This window comes from Panthera tigris, chromosome C1, assembly GCF_018350195.1.
Source record: "Panthera tigris isolate Pti1 chromosome C1, P.tigris_Pti1_mat1.1, whole genome shotgun sequence".
NCBI lineage: Eukaryota > Metazoa > Chordata > Mammalia > Carnivora > Felidae > Panthera > Panthera tigris.
The window spans coordinates 15,521,003-15,545,317 of record NC_056667.1 but is presented as its reverse complement, the minus strand read 5'-3'; the positions used below and the strand labels follow the sequence as shown (position 1 = coordinate 15,545,317).

The 24,315-nt window shown below is 53.0% G+C and overlaps 1 protein-coding gene across 2 annotated transcripts in view; it reads left to right on the top strand.

Annotated features, from left to right (window-relative positions):
• Positions 1 to 24,315, top strand: part of ECE1 (endothelin converting enzyme 1) — a 112,005-nt gene that overhangs the window by 32,934 nt on the left and 54,756 nt on the right. The window contains exons 1-2 of one of the 2 annotated variants that reach the window (XM_042998070.1): positions 18,785 to 18,844; positions 19,072 to 19,158. In XM_042998070.1, coding sequence (XP_042854004.1) covers positions 18,800 to 18,844; positions 19,072 to 19,158 — 132 coding nt within the window. In that variant the 5' untranslated portion in view covers positions 18,785 to 18,799. Of the gene's footprint in view, positions 1 to 18,784; positions 18,845 to 19,071; positions 19,159 to 24,315 lie in introns of those variants that run through there. The other variant, XM_042998072.1, reaches the window with a different exon arrangement.

Sequence of the window (24,315 nt, the reverse complement as noted above, 5' to 3'; positions counted from 1 at the left end):
GTGTTGGAGGGGTTTTGGGAGACAAACAGCAGTGGCAAGGTTTTGCCAGGCAAAGGAAGCTTGGGGGAAAGACGTGATCATGACCTGTCTAGGGGGTGGCAGATGATGATGCCTGGGCAGATGTTAAAGGGCCTCATGTGCAGAGCTTGGATGCATTGATCCATCCATCCACCCATCCGTGCATCCATCCATCCATCAATCCATCAATCCATCCATGCAGCTAACCAGTCCGGTACTGTGTATCAGGCACCGTTGTGAGCACTTCACAAAGAACAAATTTCATCCTCCTAACAACCCAGTGAGGTAGGTACTGTTATTTCCCCAATTTACAGGTGAGAAAATGGAGGCACAGAGAGGTTGAGTAACTTGCTCAAAGTTGTGTCGTGGGTAAACAACGGAGCCAGAATTTGAACCCAAGCAGTTTAGCTCTAGAGTTTATCTTCTTAACCACAGAGCAGGGGTGACCACCCCTGACTCCGGCCCAGAGTTCTTTCTGTGGAACTTCTGTGCCTTGCGCCCCAGTGGGGACGGACACATGCCCACGCCCAACCCGTGGGAGCCCCGGCGTAGCTGGATGATGAACAGGGGAAGCCAGGAGGGTCCTGTGGATTCTCTCACAGGCGGTAGGGTGCTCCCCCGGCCCATTTCCGGTCCCGGCTAGCCAGGAGCTAGGGCCAGGCTCCTGCTGGGCACTCCCTGTCCTGCAGTTTCCAGAAACAGTGAATGACAGGCTCCAGCTGGGTCTGGCTAAGCCCTCGGCAGGAGGTCGATAACATGAAGGAGCTCTGGCTTCCAGCCCAGGTACTGGAGAGTTTTAAAGCCGTTTCTGACAGGGGAGGCCCTGGGTGGCAGGATCAGTCCGTGGCCCCTGCTTGCCTCAGGCTCAAGCACCTCCCACGTGCCAAGGGCTCCCCTTCTATTTAACGGAGGCAGGGAGTACCAACCCCATTTTACAAACGAGGAGTTTGGGGCTCAGTGAGTCTAAGTGGCTCGCCCAGGGTTGCCCAGCCGCATTTCCTACATCCATGTGACAGGCTCTGGACAGCCTCACTCCTGCCTCTTCAGCCTCATCCCTGACCTAGGGATTCTGGAACACACACCAGAGCTCAGGTCTTCTGGCCCTTCCCACAGGACACCTTTCCTCATCTTATCTCCAATTTACAGAAGGAATTTTCCCCAGTGAGAGTGTTTTTCCATTCCTCCAAGGGAGGAGTCCAGCAGCCCCTGGGAATCCTACACGAGTGGTCTCTGGGGTGAGAGACTAAGGGGACTAAGGCTTCGGATTATGCCCCCCTTTCTGGCCCTGGCAGGATAGGGAGAGAGGAGGCCAGTCAGTCTTGAGAGCCTTCATAAACGCTTGTAAAAAGAAACCACTGAGGAAGGAGGCACTTCAGCCGGGGGCAAAGGAAACACCATTTAGGTTGTGCCTCAAAAGAAAAAGATGAGGCCTCTGTGACTAGAGCAGGGAACAGGGTTCTCCAGGTGGAGGAGACCACGTAAGCAAAGGCCCGGAGTTAGAGAAGTAGAAGGCGCACTCTAGGGGAAGGGTGGCGGTTCCCATGTGGGTGGGAGGAGCTGGGTGATGGTTCTGTGCGGGAGTGGGGCAGGCAGATTTCTAGAGGTCACCCGTTCTGAACCCTCTGGGAGGAACCAGAAGGGATGTGACCCATCGGGGTCTTGGGAAACCAGTGAGCCAGCCTCCTCCTCTCTTTTGAACCAAGATCTTTCTCCCACATCTCTGCCCCACAAGGATGCTCACGGCAGGCCCAGGCTCCCAAGTGGGCGGGGGCCTCTCCCCTGGGCCCACAAAGGCTTATCTGTCCCTTCCCATTTCCTGTCTGGAACGGCAGCCCCCCCTCCCCCAAAGGGGGCACCACCATCGAGGCAGGGCTGGGCTGGGCTGGTGAGGCAGAGCTCCCGGCCCCAAGTTGTTTTCATCAGTGGGTCAAAGAATGCCACACTCTGTTCTAGAACTGGAACCCCAGAGCTGGTGGCGACAGCGACCAGAATGGCTCCTGGGGTGCAACGAAAGGTGTCCCCATGCTCCCAACATCCTCATGTCAGTGGGCACAACGATGATGTTTGAATGCCATCTTTTATGTTTGAACAGCCACTGCGGGTGACACTTTCCACACAGTGTCTCAGTGGCCACTCCTGTCAACGCTGCAAGGAAGCTGCTACTATCTTCATGGTGTGGAGGGGGAAACTGAGGCTCCAAGAGGTGGCATGACTGGCTCAGGGTCCCAGTTCCCGAACAGCTAAGCTGGATGTGTCCCACTTCAAAATCTGTGTTTCCACCCATGACATGGAGATCCTGACTCCCACCCCTCGGAGTTGCTGTGAAGAGAAAAGCGAATTAAGGGGAGTGAACCCCCATGAGGAGAGATAAAGCGCGGCAGCCAGTGTCGCACGACCCTGGCTGTGGAAGCGTGGACAGGAGTCCTGAGCAGCAGGTGGCCCAGGAGCTGACACCCCGGACCTAGAAGGGAGAGGGTCTGGATGCAGGGACGCAACGGGCCGTCAGCTGCCCTTGGCCATTCTAGGCCCAGGCAGGCTCAGTCCTCACTACACGGCCCTTAGCATTCATGGCGAAGGCATGCAGGGCTTTGGAAGGAGCACTGGACTGAGGGTCCAGAGGCCTGGCTTCTGGTCCTGGCCGTACCCCTGATTCAGCTTACTCAGGGGGCTTCCTCTTGGGGCCTCGGTTAGTTCATCTGTAGGATAGGACAGGATGCTCCTTGCACACAATGCTTGGTGCTGTCTCTTGCTGTTCCCTCCGCCTGAAGTGCCCTTCTCCCAGCTGACACCTGTCATTCTGCTTTCAGTCTACATGTCACCTGCTCACAGAGGCCTTCCCTGACCCCTCCCCAGGAGTTCACTACCACGCCACCCTGCTGTATGTTATGACCCAGCGAGGCAGTCGGTCACCGCCTCTGCAGTGAGGCATTCAGGATACTGTGTAGGGTTAGGGACTCTAGAGTCGGATCGCCTGTGTTCAAATCTCAAGTGCCACCACTTAGAGCCACACGATCTTGGCCATAACCTCTCTGTGCCTCAGTTTCGTCACCTATAAAATGGGGTCATTAATAACACATATTATTATTTTTGTTAAGATGAAATAAGAAATGCATTAAAAATTAGCACTTGTAGAGCTTGGCACACAGCACTCAATAAACGCTAGACGCTGTTATTATAACTCTTAGCAACATTGTTTAGCGTTGGTCTCACCAATTAAAATCCACGCTCCTGACAAGGACTTTGTCTTGTTCAATGGTGTGCATGAAGCACGGAGCTCATTCCCCGGCACACAGTAGGTGCTGAATAAAGATTTGCTGAATAAGCAAACAGGTAGATGGGCACTGACATCCCCCACTTCTGGCAGCTCCCGTGTGGATGGAGAGGGGGACAGATGGGTGCTGGGAAGACGGACCTCGGCCAGCACCTTGCTCAGGGCCCAGCCAGCCCTCTCTGCTCCCGACAGAACCCATGGTGGGCCCCATCCTGGCCTGCCCTGATAGGGGTCCGCACCCTGAGGATAGTGGAGTCTCTCTAGGGATCCAGGCAGCTCCTGTCTCAGCCACCGTGACCACAGCAGTGTCGGTGGGTGTCTGATGCTATTTCTCAGCTCGAGTTCTGGCAGCCAGGCGTGGGGGCTAACGTAGATTTTTCCCTATGCTCAGCAGCCCTCCCTCCTGAGCCCGCAGAGTTGGGCCCAGCCTGTTTCCTTGATCACTGCCACCCCCTCCCCCAGGTTCAAAAGCTACTCTCACAAACAGAAACACCCCCAGCGGCCCCTCCCATCACTCCCACGCCTCCCACCTGTTCTAGACTCCAGAATGGGCCTGCTGGCACATCAGTTCTCCCGCAGGCCCCTGGTCCTCTGAGCGGCCGTGAGGACACCGGTTTTACGTGCCCAGGTCTGGGAGGGAGATAGTGCTCTGCCAGCGTCTCTGCACAAGGCTCACAGGGGCTCACAGGGGAGATTTGCTGGAGGCCCCACAGTCGTCAAGGACCAGAGTCCTGGGTTTCAAACCCGGGCCTCACTGTTTGCTTCTTCTGCCTTCATTCGTTCATCCAACTCATGTTTACTGAGCACCTAACTCTGTGTCGTTTGCTGTGAGGCTGTGATCACGGTGCCCACCCTGGCGGGTGATCCGGAAGTTACTGCAGCTTTGTAACTAGTGCGTACCCCAGTGCTGTTCAATAGAACTTTCTGCGATAGGGAAGTGTTCCGTGTCTGTGCCGTCCGTCCATCAACCACGCATGGCTGTTGAGCCCTTGAAACGTGGCTGGTGCAGGGGCACGTGGGTGGCTCAGTCCGTTAAGCGTCCAACTTCAGCTCAGGTCCTGACCTCACCGCTCCCGAGTTCGAGCCCGGCGTCGGGCTCTGTGCTGACAGCTCGGAGCCTGGAGCCTGCTTCGGATTCTGTGTCTCCATCTGTCTCTGCCCTTCCCCTGCTCATGCTCTGTCTCTCTCCCTCTCAAAAATAAATAAACATTAAAAGAAAAAAGAAAGAAACGTGGCTGGTGCAAATGAGGAATTGAATTTTTTACTTTAATTTTATTTTAATTGACTTTAGTTTCAGTGCCGCATGTGGCTTGCTGGCTTCTGTGTTGCACGTCACGGGTCTGTGTGCAGTTCTTTGAAGATCAGTCATGGCCTTAGACCATAGGTCTCCAGCTCCAATATGAGCAGGGGAACCCACTTGTCTTCCTGGGGGCACCTTAGGCTGTGTCTTCTTTGGCGTGTTTCAGTATATTAAATTCACGGGTGTTCTCTTTACACCACAAAGGAATCACTCACCGTTTGCTTTGAAACATGAGACCCTCCTGCCCCATCTTTCCGTTTTCGCTTTTTTCTTCTTATCACGGTGTAAGTTTCATAGAGTGAAAGGCACAGACCGGAAGCAAACAGTTTGATGAGTTTTGACAAAGGTAGACACCCGTGAAAACACAGTGGGCTTGAGATACGGGACATTTCCAGAGCATTCCATTCCCCCAGAAAGTTCCCTCCTGCCTCTTTCCAGTAAGTCCTGTCCTCAGAGGCAACGGTTATATTCTAACGTCTGTCACCATAGATTTGTTTTATACCTGTTTATACCTGTTTAAGCCTCACGTAAGGTATTTTACCACCTTTTTTTTTTTTTAAATTTTTAACATTTTATTTATTTTTTTGAGAGAGAGAAAGACAGAGTACGAGCGGCGGGGGGGGGAAACACAGAGAGAGAGGGAAACACAGAATCCGAAGCAGGTTCCAGGCTCCGAGCTGTCAGCACAGAGCCCGATGCAGGGCTCGAACTCACAAACCGAGAGACCATGACCTGAGCCCAAGTCGGACACTTAACCGAGTGAGCCACCCAGGCACCCCGGTATTTTCCCACTTTTGACTAAGACAAGGGTACAAGAAATTCTTCTCTTTCTCTTCGTTACAAAAAACAGAGCACTAGCATGATGACAAGGGGCAGCTGACCCCGGGCCACATTGCAGAGGAGCCAGGAAGGGGTGGGGTGGGAGGGCTGTGGTGTCCCGGAGACTCGTGGCCTGTGCCAAGGGGGCAGCCACTCCTCGGCTCCAGGGGAAAGCTGAAAATACTGATTTTCATGTAAAGTCTCCTAAATGTTGATATTTCAAAACCTTGTACTGCACCGCAGGCCGAATAATTCACATCTGTGGGCCAGACCTGTGGGCTTCCCGTGTGTGAGTCCTGCCTCGGGCTAATCAGCATGTTAGTAATAGTAATAGCTGATATTTGTTAAGTGATTCCTTTGTTTGAGGTCCTGTCCTAAGTGCTTGATGTTATTAAGTCATCTAACCCCCCTAACAATTTATTAATAAATCCATTTTACAGATGAGTAAGCTGCACCATAGGGAGGGATTAAGGGACCTGCCCAGGGTTACAGAGAGTGAGGACTTGGCTGGGCTTTGACCCCTGGCTGATTCCCAAGTCTGCGCTCCTCACCACCGCCCACATTCCCCTCGGGAGGCAGGGTGCAGGGGAGAGGCCAGCAGGGGCGGGCACACCACTTGGGGTGCAGCGTCGCTAGCCACCCTGGACAGGCAGTGAGAGTGCACCTCGGCCCCGCCTGCCAGGACTGCCCTGGCACGGGCAGTTTTCAAGTTCAGACACCTTGGCTGTCAGTTGGTGGAGTCCCGATTTCAGGAAGTGCCGGGAAAGCAGCCAGGGGCGGGGTTGGGAAGACAGAAGGCTGGCTGCCCCTTGATGAGGCTGTCAGGGAGCGCTGGGCAAGTGGGGGCAGAAGTAGCAGGAACCCGGCAGGGGGAGAGCCCGGGCTCGGGGTGGGGGTGGGCAGGGGAGAAGGGAAGAATCAGCCAGGGGAGCCTACGGCCAGGCCAGGCTGCTGCCGCCCTGGGGAGCTGGTGGCAGGAGCATCCTGGACGGTGCACCCATGCCCCCCCCCCCGCCCCGCCCCCGCCCTGGCCTCCTTTCTGCACATCATCGTCCAGACAAGCCTATCACTTGGGGAAGGAAGATAAGAATCATCAGGCAAAACAGTGCTGCGTTTCCATCATCCCCTCCCACCTTGGGCGGGGGGGCGGGGGGGGGGGGAGCGGTGCACAAGAGGAACCTGAGGCCCAGAGGGCACAGCCAGGAGCCAAACCCGGACTGGCTTCTTTCTACTCCAGTGCTCTTTGTGCTCCGTTTGGTCCTGTCCCTCAGGACTTGGTGTGGTGGGGAAAGAGGGTCTGTGGTCCTTGGCAGGCAAGTGTCCCAGAAGCTTGACGGGAAGGGCAGGGACAGGCCAGACCCTCCTGTCTGTTGTGTGTGTCACTGAACCAGGCTGGCATGAAGTAAGTGATAAATAAGCATTTGCCATTGTTTTTGTTTGTTTGTTTTTTCCCAATTTGATCTTCACACCCACCCTTGAGATATGTATTCTTTTTCTTTTTAATGGTTATTTCTGAGACAGAGAGAGAGAGAGAGCGCGCGCGCGCACACACACACACACACACACACACACACACACACACACACGTGGGGGAGGGGCAGCAAGAGAGGGAGAGAGAATCTAAAGCAGGCTCTGCCCTAACAGCAGAGAGCCCGACGCGGGCCTCGACCCCACAAACCGAGAGATCATGACCTGAGCCAAAGTCGGACACTTAACCGACTGAGCCACCCAGGTGCCCCAAGGTATGTGTTCTTATCTTATGTCCCCCATTTTACCAGTGAGAAAGCCAGGCTCAGAGAGGCAGAAAGTCATTGGCAGGAGTAAATGAGTGATGTATGTAGGGTGCTTCACATCATTCTGGTGCACAGCAAAGGGCTGTGGGCCATGGGCCAGAGCAGGGATGAGGTGGCAGGACTGGCTAAGGAGGACCTCTCGGAGGAGGTGACATGGCCCAGCCTCTCGGGCTGCTGGTTCTCCTCTGGGTAAGGTGGTTTCCTGCATAAGACGTGTGCTGGTTGGGTGTCCTCACTCTGAGAATGCCACCTCCCACCAGAGCAGCAAGTCACATGGGCTGATACCCCAGGCCTTCACAAGCCTTCTGGCAGGCTCCACACCAAGGGAGACCTCTGGGCCTGGCTCCACATCCCGTGCATTGTGAAGGGGCAGCCTGGCCTTGGGGCGGTCACGTCACTTCTCTGAGCCTCAGTTTCCTCATCTGTCAAATGGGGACAGTGCTACCCACCACGCAGAGCTGTGGTGGGGGCCTGGCATATGTTAGGTACTCAGCAAACAGGTACCGCGGAACCGCTGGGAAACAGCTATTGAATCGAACTGGACTTTTAAAGTCAAAGGACAGACAAATCCCCAGTCTAGCTTGATCCGTGCTTGAGCACAGAACCAAAACCTGCCAACTGCTGCGTCTGAAGCTGCGTGCTTCAGAGGATCAGGAGTCCCTCACCCTTCTTCAGCTGTGTCTACACTGGATGAGGGCGCTAGCGAGCAAGTTTGTCTTTAGTTATTCCTCAGACTCAAGAGCTGCCAACACTTGCTGAGCACTTGCTGTTTGCCAGGCACTATGCTAAGGCCCTTATGTTGTCATTTGACACAGGAGGAAACAGGCTCAGTATCTGAACCCTGGGGACTCAGCCAGTACGTGGTGGAGTTGAGACTTGACCCTGTGCGGCCTGGCTCCAGACTCTGTGCTCCTAGGAAGAGAAAATAATCTACTAGAAATCAGCAAAAAGGGTCAATTTGGGGCAGTCTTTCACAATCGCAAAGGCTTTACATGCGCATGATTCAGTTCTGGCCTGATGTCACCAGATGACAATGGTGTTATCACTTCGTGTCTTCCAGTTGACGACAGTGAGGCCCAGACAGGTGCTGTGACCTGCTGGAGGCCACATGGCTGGGCTGGAATGTGGGTCCAGGGCTGTTTCCCTTCTTCTTCTTCTTCTTTTTTTTTAAGATTTTATTTTTAAGTGATCTCTACACCGAACGTGGGGCTCAAACTCACAACCCCGAGATCAAGAGTTGAAGAGTCACATGCTCCACTCAGGCGCCCCTTCCCCTTGTCTCCCAGCCTCCACTGGGGGAGACAGCTATCGGCTTGAATGGTGGCAGGCGGCAGGTCCCTGTGAGCTCCACTGTGGGCACGGCCCAGCCTGCCCCACGGCCCCCATGCGCCCACCCCGCGGGGCAAACACCACCCGAGCCCCAGGCCACCACTTCCTGTATCCACATCATCTTCGATCTCAGAGCTTTAGAGCCAGTAGTTCTCAGAAAGAAATATAAATGAGTGATTTTCAAAATCCACCCCGTGGAGCCCTTGAGGAAGCCGGTTTGGGGTCAAGATACGGGATCATCGAACGTAAGTGGCAACTCCGCTTAGATCTCTTTTGTAGTTTGGGTTGGGTTGCCATGGCAACCTTTTAATTAATTTATTTTAAGTTCATGTCTTTATTTTGAGAGAGAAAGAGAGTGTGCCTGTGTGCATGGGCACATGGGGAGAGGAGCGGAGAGGGAGAGAGAGAATCCCAAGCAGGCTCCGCACTGTCAGCGCAGAGCCTGATGCAGGGCTCCAACTCGTGAACCATGAGATCATGACCTGAGCCAAAATCAAGTCGAATGCCTAACCGACTGAGCCACCCCGACACCTGGCAATGTTAACTCTGCAAAATAAAGGGCTCTGTGGGGTTAAAAATATATGTGCTTGCGAACCACCGTTCTAATCTAGCAAACTGCCTCCCCATTTTACAGGTGGAAAAACTGACTTCAAAGCCCATGCTTTCCCCATAGGTAATAAAAATATTCAGGCACTGTTCTAGGTTTTTTAGCTTGCTGAACCCTCCCACCCCTTTGAGGGCAACACTTTTGTCTCCATTTTACAGATGAGGACACTGAGGTTCAGATGGCAAAGTGGTTTGCCCCAACATTAGAATCCAAGGAACCCAGCTCCCAAGTCCATGCTTTCAGCCATGCCCAGCTTGACAGGCACACCCTGTTTGTGTCCTGAGGGGAAGTCAGCATCCGACTTGGGGCCAGAATGTAGATCTCCTGCCTCCCAGCCCACACCCAAGCCTACTGTCTAGAACACCACCTGGGCCGGATGGGGAGATGAGCAGCCCTGTGTGAACCTTGGCTCTGTTCTTCCCTGGCTGTGTGACCTTGGACAAATGAATGGACCTCTCTGAGCCTGTTTCCTCGCTTTAGAAAAGGGAGAATGGGGGCCACACCACAGGGTTATCATGAATGTTAAACAGGATCATTCACCTGAGTTGGTTGGCACGGGGTCTGGCACAACTGTGAGGGCCCCAGCCACCCTCAGTTCATGGATCCAAGGAGTCCCCAAAACTTCCAGCCCCACCTTCTTCCCCCTCCCTCTTCCCTGCCCTCACTACCCACCTCTGTAACACAGATACTAATTACAGCCATTTCCACGAGCTGCTTCCTGGTTGAGCCTAATTATGAGACAGCTCCGTCATTACCATTACAAATATCATTAAGTGAGACGGATTAACTTTGTCCTAAGCTTTATGTGATGAGATCAGCAAATTGTTCAGGCACACTGGGTCTCCTCGGCTTGGGACTTACCCAGACTGGTCACCCTGCGCAGCTTAGGGCCAGCTGCAAGGTTCTGGTCTGTTTTGATCTTGGTGCTTAGAGAAGATCGGAGTGAGTGAGCTGGCCCGTTAACCCAGCCGAGAGGTGAGGCCTGTGGCGGGAAGGATGGAGCGGGTTGGGGCTGCCATCTCACGTGTTGTCATGGCGAAACCATAAGCTCTGGGCGTCGATACAGCTGGGCTGCAATCTGAGCTTCGTTATTTACCAGGTGTAGGGCTCTGAGCCTGTTCCCTCCCCACCTTACAGTTGTTCTGCGCTGGGCAGTGGGGAAGAGTCAAGGACATTCTGTGAGCCAGCAGGTGCCAGGCCCGGCACCTGGCATGTCATAGGTCCTTCTAATTGTTGCTTCCCTTCCCGTCTTCTGTCATTCTCAGTATGACGGGGTTCAGGGCTTTCTGAACCCACCCACCAACCACCCACGCTCGTGTTTACCAAGCTGCCTCTCTGCAAGCACTGGACAGAGGACTTTCTGTGTCTCATTTGAGTTGATATGTATAAAGACCCTGTGGGGCAGGTACCATCATCATCTCCACTTGATAGACGAGAAACCCACAGAAAGGAAGTGGCATGACTTTGTGAAGGTCACACAGCTGCCCTTGGCTGCCAGTCACTATGTTGGGATGAGATATTAGAAGGTCGTGCAGGGTGCTGCTGGGGAGCACAGAGGAGAGGTCACGGTGAAGTCCGAGAAGGCTGCCTGGAGGAAGAGGCATGTGAGCTGAAGAGTCGGTGGGGAGGAGGGGGGAATGAGAGAGAGGAGAGGCCTGGCAGGCAGAGGGCAGTGGCTATGCAGAGGCCTGGCAGCAGGAAGCACGGTGTGTTTAGGGGACTGACCGTACATATTTTACTGAGATTCGAGTATGTGAGGGGGGACTGGTAAGAAAGAAGCTCAGAAGGAACCAGGAGCCAGACCCCAGCAGGGAGGGCAGGTTGAAAGCCAGGCCAAGGCCCCTGTTTTTTTTCTGCCAGTTCCAGAGAGCCAACCTGTGAAGGAGGAGGCTGACTGGACCATATCAGTTAGTTTAGAAAGTTCGGCTTGGAGCCAGCTGGGAGAGGAGACACTGGGGGGAGTGATCAGCAGAGCTCAAGCTGGTTAAGGGGCCAACCAGGGAAGGCTTCCAGGGGGAGGAGGGGCAGACCCAAGCCCCCCACCCCCAAAGGGGCAGAGGTGACAGACGGAAGCTGTCCCGTGCAGGGGTGGAGAGAGGCCACTCACCTCGGTCAGCAGTGTAATGTGCGGCCCGTGTCAGGAAGGAGGGAGGAGGTTACCGGCCAGCTCTGGGGCTTGGGCGTGGGCTAGCCTCCTCAGCAGCACTCAGGCGGTTGGTTGGCAACACCAGGTAGATTCTGAGTGCCTCCCAGGGCCCCCAGGCAGGTGAGTCAACGTGGGGCCAAGTAGGAGAGTGTTTTCCAGCTCCCTACATGTGTAGGCACGTCTCCTCTGCCAGCACATTAGGGGAGCTCGGCCTGCGACTCTGGTCCAGACCAGGGCGATTGACTCATGGGCTGTTAGGGCTGCTACGTTCTCTGAGGAGGCGGTGAGCAGCCTTGGTCTCCCATGTACATTCTGTACCCTCGGCCTCCTGTCTGTTGCAGAGTCGCACCTGTAGGCCTCCCCTGCCTCCAGCTCCTGTCTACCTTTCCATGTCTGGCCTCCAGCACCAAGTGAAGTCTCCTTCCCCAACCTCCACTGCCACTTACATCATCCCTCTGTCTCAGAACACAACCAGGGCAGCCGGTAGTCTCCAAAGCAGGTCAGCCTAGGGAGCCAGGCCCCAGGAAGGTGGCCCAAGAAGAGAGAAAGAGGCCGTGAGAGGGTCAGGAAGATCTGGGTTCAAGTCCCAGTTCTGTCACCAACTGGCAAGCTGCTTCCTTTCTCTGGCCTTGGTTTCTACATCTGTAAAATGGGGGTCCCAGGGCTTATTCCACAGGGTGCTCATGAGATACATATAAGATAAGGATATAATAGAGCCTTGAGACCTGGGCAGTGCTGGGCTTGTGTCCACGTCGATGACTCTATTTTCTGTTTTAGAGGGCAGCAGTTGTGGTTTTTTAAAAAAATGAACATTTTGGGGCACCTGGCTGGCTCAGTCAGGCACCCAACTCTTGATTTCGGCTCAGGTCATGATCTCACAGTTCAGAGTTCAAGCCCCACCTCAGGCTCTGTGCTGACAGCACAGAGCCTGCTTGGGATTCTCTCTCTCCTTCTCTCTCTGCCCCTACCATGCTCACACTCTCTGCATCTCTCTCTCTCTCTCTCTCTCTCTCTCTCTCTCTCTCTCTCAAAAACAAATAAACATTTAAAAAATATTTCGTTTTAGAACAGTTTAGATTTATAGCATTTTTGAGAAAATGGTTGAGAGAGTTCCCTTACACTGCAATATTGATGCATTATTACCAGCTGAAGTCTGTACCTTATTCAGATTTCTCTTGTTCACTAATGTCCCTTTTCTGTTCTCGGATCCCCACCCCAATACATTCAGGAGTCATGGCTCCTTAACTCCTCTCGGCTGTGACAGTTTCTTGGACTTGCCTTGCTTGTTGACAACTGCCTTGACCTTGACAGTTTTGAGGAATACTGTCAGGTATTTTGTAGAATGTTTCTTAGTTGGTATTTGTCTGATGTTTTTCTCCTTATTAGACTGGCAATAATATGCCCTGGGGAGGAAGGGCACAGAGGTAAAGTACCCCTCCCATCACGTATCAAGAGTGCCTACTATCACGCTGGACTTACCACTGATGTTAACCTCGATCAGCAGGAAGTTGGTTATTTTTGTCCTGAGTACAGCAGCACAGCTAAAGTAGGGCCAGTGTTGGCTGAACTACGGTTGCGATCAGAAACAGGGGCAAAGGCAGAAGTAAATGGAAAAGTGGTGAAGAAAAATAAAGGGGAGCAGGTATGAGGTGAATTCACTTGGGGATGGGATATGATGCTTACATGCCAGGCAGTTCACAACAACCCTTTTTTACAGATGAGGAAACTGAGGTCCAAAAGGGGAAATGAGCTCAGGAACCTGGGATTGGGCCCAGGTCTGTGTTGGCTGCCTCACCCACACTGTTGAAAAAGTTCCTTGGGGTGCCTGGATGGCTCAGTCAGTTAAGCATCTGACTCTGGGTTTCAGCTCGGGTCATGATCTCATGGTTCATGGGATCAAGCCCCACATTGGGCTCTATGAGGAAGTGTGGATCCCACTTGGGATTCTCTCTCTCCCTCTTTCTCTGCCCCTCCCCCACTCGCATGCATGCTCTCTCTCAAAATAAATAAATAAACATTTTTAAAAATTATAAAAAAAAAAAAAGAAGAAGAAAGTTCTTGAAACTGTGTTCCCCGCAGCGTGGATGAGGGAAGGGGCGTTCCTGAATCAGGTTGTTTATAATTCACTTTATTCCACAAAGGATTCATGATGGATTATGACTAAAACTCATTCAATAAAATACTATACAATAGAAATGGAAAATCAGAGCAGAGAAAACAGACTGAAAAATGTGGACAAGGAAAAAGCTGAACATAAAGACCAGGAAAGTACCCATAGCTGAGTTTCTGATTTGCCGGTCAGCTTCCTGGCAGCCAAGGCGAAAAGGGGTCTGGGACAATTGCTATGATGCCTATTATCAAAAAGCAAAGAAGCTGTTCATTCCTTCAAGAACTTTGTGGTAAATTTAAAAAGAGATTAATCATATGGAAATTTCTCCTGTAAAAGACCAAGCAGTGTAATAGATGATACAATAGTAATAAACGTCATGTAGCATCGTCTTTAGGAGGGACAGTCCTATTTTCACTATCTTGTTCGTGCCCATAACTGTTCTGTTTGATTTTACTTGATTGTCATCAAGCAACTCTACTCTTTCTTCTTTGTTGCGGTCACAGATGCTTATGCCCTTGTGAAAATCCAGGATACAAATTAACCAATTAACTGGGCGCCTGGGTGGCTCAGGGTTGAGCGTCTGACTCTTGATTTCAGCTCAGGTCATGACCTCACGGTTGGCGGAATCAAGCCCCACGTCTGCTTGGGATTCTCTCTCTCTCCGTCTCTCTCTGCCTCTCCCCTGCTCGCTCGCTCGCTCTCTCTCTCTCTCTCTCTCTCAAAATAAATAAATAAACTTAAAAAAAATTTAACCGGTTATCTATATACCAGGTTATGTTCTAAGTACTGGGGATGGAAAGTAGTAAGATGATTGTTGCCTACTCCCCTAGGTCCTCTCCATCCCAGGGATGGAGATGCCCAGACAAGGCCTGAACATCAGTGCAGTTGCCACTTGGTGGAGGGGGTGGCGGGCACACCACAGGGAAGGAGGCAGGGAGGACCAGATGTCGGAGGAGATTGACCAGAGATGGAGAGCACTGGTTGGGAGGGGGCCCAGTCTTGGGAGAGGAGAGATCGGCTGCTGGTCCCTCGGGGGTGGGACCAAGTCCTACCGGGAGCTGCCCCCTCAGCTTGCAGCACAGGCCTGACCTGCGTCAAGGACTCTCGATGGACTCCTGTGGGTGGTCAACGCCTGCAGGGCTGGGTCAGGGTTGGGGGACAGCCGCTCACCTGAGGGGCATATGGAGGATGGACCTGGAGAGGGAGGAGTTTAGAGTTTGTTCTTTCGGTGGTGGGGGTCAAGGGAAAGTTTGCAGCCCTCATGTTTTGTAAGTAATGAAGAAGTAAATAAGGGCAATTCACACTTAGTGAGCACAAGCTGTGTGCCCAGCCCGCTCTAAGCACTTCGTCTGTATCAACTCACTTAAATATGTATGACAGCAGTCCTGCGAGAGAGGTATTACAATCACCACCCCCACTCGCCAGATGAGCGACTGAGGCACAGAGAGGCTGTCACTGGGAATCCAGAGCACAGGTGCAGATCTAGAGCTCTTACCCACTCTGTGGTTGTGTCTGTTAAATAACAGTATTGAACTAACACACAGTGCAAGTGTGTATTAGATGACATATAAGGACAGCACGGATCCCAGCCAATTATGAGCCCCCGAGGCAGGAACTGACGGAGCCAAGGCTTAGAAACAACACGAAAACAGCTTGGAGGGTGTGGCCAAGGAGTCGCGGGCCTCGGAATGTCACTCGCGACTGCTCTTCCTGCCTCCCCGCCTTGGGCAAACCAACCACAGAACCATCAGAGTGACTAACGCGGTCACAGCACGCAGGATCACACCCGTGTGTCACTGGGCCAGAGGCCTTTGTTGTCAGAAACGTGAGGGTTCTCCAATATTCCTCGTTTCTGTTCACCCCGGGGTGGGGTTTCCAGAGCGGGGCACCAGCACCCACGCCTCTGGCTTTCATCGCCCTCTGTGTGCAGCTGCGGGCCTGGGGACGAGCTGTGGTCCCCACTCCTCCGTACTTGGTCTCCACCGAGCCCTTCTCGTGAACACTGAGGGGCCCGGTGAGGAAAAGCAGATCAAGGCAGACTCCCTGCAAAGCAGTTGTGTTCTTCTCCTTTCCCGGAAGCTCATGGGGTGGGGCGGGACACCTGCAATGAGACGGAATAAGCACGGCCACCCTGCCGGCTCGGGGCCTGGACTCCACTCCGTGAGGGCCCCACCTGAAGGAGCAGCTCCCCCTTCCACAGGGAGCACAGGACTAGGAGCACAGGGCCAGGTGCAGGGCCTTACTAGCGTGAGGCTGGGGTTCCTGGAGGCGGCAGCATGAGCTGAGGCATCTCACTCTGCAGCCGGGGCGACCTGGGCCACCTGGGCGGCTGGGGAGGGGACTGTCACATCCCGCCTCCTCCCTAATCCTCAGTCTTCTCACTGGGAAAGTGGAGGTGATGGTTCCCTGCCCCCGCCCCCAGCAGGGCATCTAGGGGTCAGGAGAGGCGCGTTTTTTTGTGCAGCACAGAGCAGGTGCTGTTTTCTCCCTGCCCAGGGCCTCCGCTCCCTCTGGCCTCCCACTTCTCCTATAACATGGAAGTGATACCTGCCGAGGCTGAGGCTCCAGGTCGTTGTGGGGACCCAACAAGACCGTGAAGGGAAGGCCCCTTCCGGCTCCGGGTGGGGACAAACATACGGCTGCCATTGTTGGGAGTGCCACTCACTCACTGACTGGAGCCTCTGTGCTCCTCACCGAGCCAGCCAAGCCATTCCCACGTCTGAGGCAGGCGTTTTAGGAGGGGCACCTCAGCTTTTGTGCACCGGAACATAAACAAGTCTCCATCTGAGCGGGTTTCTGCTTGGGAGGTATGTGAGCTGTGTTCATCATCCATCCACAAACGGGCTGCAGTGGGACGGCCGGCCCCCGTGGCCTGGCCTTGGCCCCTGGGATGGGTTTCCAGCCTCCCTCCTTTGCCTCCTACCTTCGCTCCAACACCCACGGAGGCCCCGGCTGCGGCCTAGGCCCCGGGGGCTACGGGACCTGAGGAGCCCTGGCCCCCGCTTCAAGGTTCTCTCGTTTGGAGTGCTGTGGGCTTCAACAGAAGGAAGCACGGGGTGGGGGCCTGGGGTGGGGGGGACACTGAGCAGGGGGCCAGAGGCTCCCTTGTCTAGAGGGTGGTGAGGAGAGCTTCCCAGAAGAGGTGATCTCTGAAATGAGACAGAAGAAGGAGGAGCCACTGCCTCTCTGCACCCAGGCAAGTTACTTGCCCGAGCCTCAGTTTCAGGCTCTGTACAAGGGGCCAGTAATACTCAGAGGGAAGGGCCAGAGGCTTAAATGAGATGATGGATGAAACATTAGCTGCTGTGCCCGGCCGTGTGGTGAATCGAACTTCTTTTTCAAGGGTCTTTTCCTTGGGCGCTTGACACTTGTTACTTAATGTAACCGAGTGTCCTCGTTTCAGAAAAAGTCCAGCTGTAATCCAGCGTGAAGTGAAGAAGCACGGGAGTCCTTTCTCTGTGTCTCCAGTGGGTAACGGGAACTCCTCCACCCAGTGGGAGCAGGGCAGAAGATTCCAGAATTAAAATTCTTCCCACGCACCCTGCCTCCCCCCAGGGCCTGTGCCCATTAGATATGTTTCCTTTATCCTTAGACATTGCAAAATTAGATTGTCAGGAACTTCAGGGCACTGCCCCAGAGTAATTTTCACTTCCCCTGTACTTGTTCCAGTATCGATTTGAACTGTCTATCGAGCATCTACTGTATGCGAGGTGATGGGGATTCTCTGTGCCAAACAGCGTCCCAGGCTCATGATGCTTGTGGTGGGAAGGGAGGGATCGATGTAAAAAAAATAATGATGCTGATGACAACAGGGCTGCAGTAAATACTATAAAGGGAAAAAAGGGGGTATGTGGAAGAGAATTTGAGGGGCTACTTAAGAGTGGTTAGGACACTGGACGAGGTGGCAGTTTAAGCTGAGGTCTGAAGCAGGGACTGGTCATGGGAGGAGTAGAGATGAGTAAAGAATGTTCCAGATAGAGGGAGCAGCAGCCGTAAAGATCTTGGGAGAGGAGAGAAACTTGAGAATCTGAGGAACTGCGTGAAGGCCAAAGAAGTTGGGGCCTAGTGAGTGAGGTGGGGAGCAGCATGAGACGAGGGTCAGGGGTGGCCCCGGGGGCCGTGGGGGACTGGTAAAGGGACTGCCCTTGCAGAGTTTCAAACAAGGGCATAGCGAGATCAGAATTTCCTTTTAATTTTTTTTAATGTTTATTCATTTTTGAGAGAGAGAGAGAGAGAGAGAGAGAGAACATGAGCAGGGAGGGAGGGCGTTGTGGGTGGGGAGCAGAGAGAGAGAGGGAGACACAGAATCCGAAGCAGGCTCCAGGCTCTGAGCTGTCAGCACAGAGCCCGACACAGGGCTTGAACTCATGAACCGCGAGATCGTGACCTGAGCCGAAGTCGGCCGCTTACCAACTGAGCCACCCAGGCACCCCCAGAATTTCCTTTTAAAGGTTCACTCTGGGTGCTGAGAGGCCCAGAGTAGAAGTGGGAGACTGCCAGGAGCTGTTGCTGTGACCCTAGGCAGTCACCTCGCCGTTGGAGCCAGATTCTGTGCACATATGTGTGGCTGTGAGAACCAGATAATAGGAATCAACAGACGTGCATTGTGGAAAGCTGAAAAATGTACAAATGCAGGGGACTCCAGGTCTCACTGGAAGTGGAGGGTCCTTTGGGAAACTTGCCGGCTAGACTTCTCTGAGGTGGGAGGCACGGAGCCCCTGGAGTCCCTACCTGAGTGCACCCACGCCCGAGAGAGCCCACTTTTCCAGCCCAGGTCACAGGGACTGGGGAGGGAGCACCTGCTTGAGTCTCCGGACTGCTGACAGGGAAGGTGGAGGGAGGGGTGGCTGGGTCACCTTCCTGGTGACTTCCGAAGTCTGGAGTTTTCTGAAATTCTCTGGCTTATAAGGCCCCTGAGCTAGAGGAAGGGGGAAATGAGAGGGGAGACACCTGTCTTTTTTATTCCCCCTCTTTCCCTCCCCCCACCCCCCCCCTTTCTATCTCTGATGGGGAGACTTACTTGAGGCACCTAAGGGCCACTGGTGGGTGGAACCTCTCTGTTGACAGTCGTGATCCAAATTAGGGGCATTTTCCTCATACTTGACTCCCGTATCCGCCACCCACTTTACTGAAGGGAGAGTTGAGGTTTCCTAGGAGGAGGGGCTGCCCCGAGACCTCTTCCTGCCTGCTAGGGGGTGGCGGTGGGGGACCTCCACCTACCCCGGGTCACCCTGCGGGGCCAGGGAGGGAACCGGGAACCGCGCGCGGATCGGCCCCGCCCGCCAAGGTGTCGTGTTGCCGTCCGGGCCCCCGCAGCCCGGCCCGCCCCGGCCAGCCTGTCGCCCCGGGCTCCCTGGCGGTGGGGACCGAGCGTCGCGGGGCGCAGGATGCGGAGCGGATGGCCGGATGGCCGCAGCGCTGCGGGCGCTGCGGGCGCTGCGGGCGCTGGGGGTGAGGCGCGGCGTTGCATAAGCGGGATGGGGGGGAGGGGGGGCGGGGAGGGGGCGGAGGGAGGCGGGACCCCCCTCCCCCGCCGCGGGCCGGTCCTTGGGCCGGTCTCGGTGTCCCGGCCGGCCGGGGCGGGGCGCGCGGTGGCGCCGGGCCGCTTCCCCATTCTCCCCATTCGTGCGAGAGCCATGGAGGCGCTGAGGGAGTCCGTGCTGCACTTGGCTTTGCAGATGTCGACCTACAAGCGGGCCACGCTGGACGAGGAGGACCTGGTCGACTCGCTGTCCGAGGGCGAAGTGTACCCGAACGGCCTGCAGGTAGGAGCCCTGGCCCGCTGCGAGCCCCCAAGGCAGCCGGGCATGCGCGCTGCTGTCGCCCCCGCCCCCATCCCTGCCAGCCCGGGAGGGGGCCGTGCCAACCTGGCAGCTCTGGGCTCCGTGGGGAAGAGGACTTTCTGGGACAGAAGTGGTCCGGAGGTGCTGGGCTCCTTCCACCCGTGTCCTCTCCCCAGCCCCGGCTGCCCCTAAATCCTCCTGCCACCTGCTAGTGGGACTTCCACCCCTTGGCAGAGTTGAAGCACCCTATGGAACTGAACTGGACCGATTACCTTTCACACAAAAGGCAGCCCCCCAGTGCCGAGGAACTTGCCCAGGGTCACATAGTCCAATAATGGCAGAGTTTAAAACTGTCCCAGGTTTGGCTCGGAAAGCCCTGTGTCCCTGGAAACCCCTCAGTGCTGCGCAAACCAGGATGGTTAGTCACCCTCTCTGGTCGGCATGACCCCATTCTTCACTTCCTGCGTTTCCTGCAGGGAGGAGCCCATCTTCTGCCTCCTCTTTCCTCCCCTTTGCAGCCCACTCACAAAACCCAGTTTCTCCCCTCCCCACGGTCTGCCCCTGTGGGACTCAAACCTGCCCACCGCCTCCCTACCTTGCGGCTGCTCTTCTCTCCCTGCAGGGCTGAGCTGGGGTAGTGTTGAACAGGACCTCAGCCCTGGTGAGGTTTGGACCCAGGCGGGTGGATGGGAACGAGTTGGAAGTGTCAGGGACACCCAGGGGGACCTTGATCCGACTCCTAGGAAGCCAGCTCGCAGAGAGGAGCAGGGCATCTCAGTCCGAGGATTTCTGCCAGGTTAACCAAGGGAGGAATTGGGGAGCGTGTTGGGGCCAAGCATTGAGCTGCCACCAAATCACAATTCACCCGGGGGCAAACTTAGGGTGCATGCAAACTCACACCTCTTAGAAGCTGGAATGGGGTGCCTGGGTGGCTCAGCTGGTTAAGCGTTTGACTTCAGCTCAGGTCATGATCTTGCAGTCCTTGAGTTAGAGCCCCACGTTGGGTTCTGTGCTGACAGCTCAGAGCCTGAAGTCTGTCTCCCTCTTTCTGTCCCTTCCCCATTCATGCTGTCTCTCTGTCTCTCAAAAATGAATAAATGTTGGGTATTGAGGAGGGCACCTTTTGGGATGAGCACTGGGTGTTGTATGGAAACCAATTTGACAATAAATTTCATATATTAAAAAAAAATGAATAAATGTTAACACTTTTTAAAAATAATAATAATGTTCAAGATTTTAAAAATAATAACAATACCAATAAAGGGAAACAGCATTGATGGAGTCCTTCCTACAGTTAATTAAGTAGGCCCAGGGAGATCCCAACTCATGATTCCAAGTGGTCTGCCCGCTAGAATATGGCACCCTTACCTACATCATCCCACTTCACTTTCAGGACCACCCACGTGGGGGGATTACTGTTCCCACTTACAGATGAGGAAACAGGTTCTGAATGGGGATACAACTTGCCTTAAGTCACTAAGAGCTAGAAATCTGGGAGTGAGAAATCAACTCAGTCTGCCTAAAACCTCTTCCCTGGGACCCTTCTTGAGAGGCTAAATCCAGCAGGAAATTAAATTTCTGTGGCAGGCACTTTTCCCTTCACAAATCAAAACAGAATCTAATCAGCAACCTTTTCAGTCTCATATTGCCGAGAAGGTTCTAAATATATCAGCACAAACACATTTCAGAATTCACCGCAAAATAATATGTGGCGTTGTCATCACCATAATAGGACAGGTAGCCCCCATAGGTAGAGCCTTTTTCATGTCACAGAGTGTGTTCATCTGCCCGAGGCTGCCTAGCAGAGTGGAAGCTGGGGTCCCAGGTTTCATGGTCTTGGCTGAGCTGCTTAATCACGAAACTGTAAAATGGGATTTGGAGAAAGTAAATGTAATTCCTATTATGGGGCCTGCTAGGATTATTGTTGTTTTTATGACATATGAGGTAAGGGCCCCATGGCTATGTTACAGATGATGAAGCTGAGTCTCGTGGAGGTTGGGGACATTCCTGTGGTCATAGAGCTGTCATGTGGGATGGAGTACAGTGTTGCCGTCCCTACACCAATCTGCCAAACTGGGCACATTGTCTACTTTTTATACAGGAAAAGCCAAAAATGTTGAAAGGACTTGGGGCATTTCTTTGGGTACCCAACCCGGCTTCTCTTGAACCCCCTTGACTTCCCCAAGGCAAGTGTGAACTAGCCAGTGCTTGAATCAAGAACTTGATCAACTTACAAAGCAGAGTTTTCTATTAATTTTGTTTTTAATCATTAAGGTTTTCCCCCCTCCTAATTTAAAAACTTTACATGCTTATTTGTAAAAAACAAACAAACAAAATTCAAGTGTAGAGGTGCCTGGCTGGCTCAGTTGGTGGAGCATGCAACTCTTGATGTCAGGGTTGTGAGTTCAAGTCCCACACCGAGTATAGAGATTACTTAAGCAGAAAATCTTAAAAACAAATAGTCTAACATATTATATATATATATATATATATGACTTAAAAAGAAACAGTAATAGTCTTTGTATAATAGTATTTGTATTTGTCTTAAAAACAAATAGTCTAACATTATATATATATATATATATATATATATATATATATATATATATATGACTTAAAAAGAAACAGTAATTCCAGCATTTGGAGATACTGAGTACACGATGTTGTACTGTGCTTTTTTTCATTTAATGCCACTTCATAAGTATTTTTCTATGTTGTTTAAAAACTTCCAAAACATGCTGCCATTGAAAACTAAAATGCCTCTTGGTACCAGTAGATAAAAATATATTTACTCAATCTGCTAAGGTTGGAAGATAAGCCTGGTAACTTTAACATTGCAGGTGACCGACCACCCTTTAGCCTTTCGGATGATTTCCTATGCCCTGACACTAAAGACGTAACGGCTCCTTCAAGTTTAAGATTTAAAAAATGGCCCCTGTCCCCCCACCCCCAACTCTCCCTCTTTGATGGGCAGCTATAAAAATAAGCTACTTGATTTTTCGCAACTTTGAAGCCCATTATTCTAGAATACCAAAGTTATCTATACCAATACTAACAAATGAAAACCTTGAATGAAACTTGACCCCTTCGTTACTGAATATGCTGACCAAATACTGAATTTAGCTGGACCCCCGTTCTACCTGTTTTTCTTTTCCTTTGTCTCATATTTAGGCCCCAGTGAATTGTGATCCACTGAGTGCCGAATTTAAAGCCGGATAGGCCCCAGGACAGATCCTCAGCTTTGCCTCTTATGGGCTGTGAGACCTAAAAGCAACTCATGGAAACAGCTTTTTTTTTTTTTTTTTGTCAAATGGGGTTAATATTATTTATCAACAGTTGTTGGCAAAGATTAGAATGAGGCAGTGTAAGTGAAAGCATTTTGCATAGTGCTCAGAAAATGGACTGGGTTGCTATCGGAATTATCGTGACTCACCAGGTGTGAGATCTCAGTGATGCCCTGAATATAACCACCCTGCTCTCTGGAGCCTCTGCTCTGCTCGGGCCGGCTGCCTGGCCTCCCCAGCAGCCCAGCACACACCATTTCAGTGACTCAAAGGGAAATAGCTAAAGTGATACCTGTAGCCTAAACTGGAGAGCCGGTGGCCGTGACTGTTACCAAAGCCTGTGAAACCCATCCTGTTGCTCGTAAAAAATCAATTGTTTCAAGAGAAGAGAAAGCTGAGATATTTAATTCTTAGTGGTGGTTTTCTCATTTTTCTCTCCCTGCCACACACAGGCCTGTCCTTCGAGGGCGATTTCAGGCACGAGCCCGCTCAGTACTTTATAAAGACCTCTGTGCTCACCAGCAGGTCATTTCTGCTCATCTCCCCATTTGGGCCTTACACTCCTGGCTTTCAAGTTCTTCTAGAATTTGAGATGGCCAGACCTGGAACCTCATCTAGCTTCCTCATTTTAAAGATAGGAGATGGAGGTTCAGAGACTGCCCAGCGACACAGACACACATACACGCAGGGGTCTTGATAAAATCGAGGCGGACCTTTGACGCCCCCCTTTTCTCACACCTTTGGTAGCTGGGTGTTCCTTCCGGGAAGAAAAGAGAGCTGGAAACGTGCTTCTTCTAAAAACTAGACTTTGGTTCCTGTTTAGATGGAAGGAGCCCTCCACCCCACAGCAGGTACTGGTATAAGCTACTATCAGTCATTGGAAGAGTGTCTGGCATGAGGGCAGGGGACAGGTAGGGCTCAGGGAAGAGGTGGGAGGACAAGAAGACATTATAGTTTTGCTCTGGGCTGGCCTCCATGGCCTCAGCTGGAAGTCCTCGATATAAAAACTTCACTGGTCATGGTCTGTCTGCTCTGAGAGACTGACTGGAAGCAGGCAGCCCGGTCACCCTGCCAGCCCTCGTGGGGTGGCCAGGCTCTTGGGCTGCAGCGGGGATGGGCTCCCTGCCAAACCCTTGGCCAGACTGACTCCTGTTTGCCTCTCTGCACAGCCCAGGTCGCTGGGGGACCTGGCAGTGGCTCAGGAAGAACCTCTGCCTCTTTTCCTGACCCCCTGCTTCCTCTGAAAATCAGGCTTTGCCCCACTCCCCTCCCCTTCTCCTGCTGGCTTGTCTCCTGGGCCCCAGGCAGTCAGGTCCCGTCCTTGCCTGCAGAACTCGTTCTTGCTGTAAGCCTAGGTGAGCCAAGCACTCCCTTCTGTAACCGAATATTTATCCCTCATTAGGGCTTTGTTCCCTTGGCTGTGGAAACCCTGGGAACCCCTAGGCTGGACAGCTCAATCTCTTTCTCTCTCTCTCTGTTTCTCTGGCTTTGCTTATCTCTTTCCTCCTCTGTCTCCCTCTCCACCTCTCTCTTTTGAGGGCATCCTTTTCCTTCGGTTTTCTCTCTCTGCCTCACGTGACAATAAATAGGATATTAAGCCCACCCATGAGCTGAGCATTTAAAGTAATTTTCAGCACCATCTTCCAGGCTTTGGCAGCTCTGCTCCTTGGCTGATGGCCACTCCCAGTTACCTCTCTCGAGACGGAGTGGGCTGCCTGACTCAAATGCCCCCAGCCTCCGAGTCGCTGCAGACCGGCTCCGGTCATCAACTTGCCCTCATTTCCAAAAGGAATGTGAGAAACCGCTTGTGTCCTCCCCTTGCTGTGACCTCAACTTGCTGGATGCTCTGAAGGAG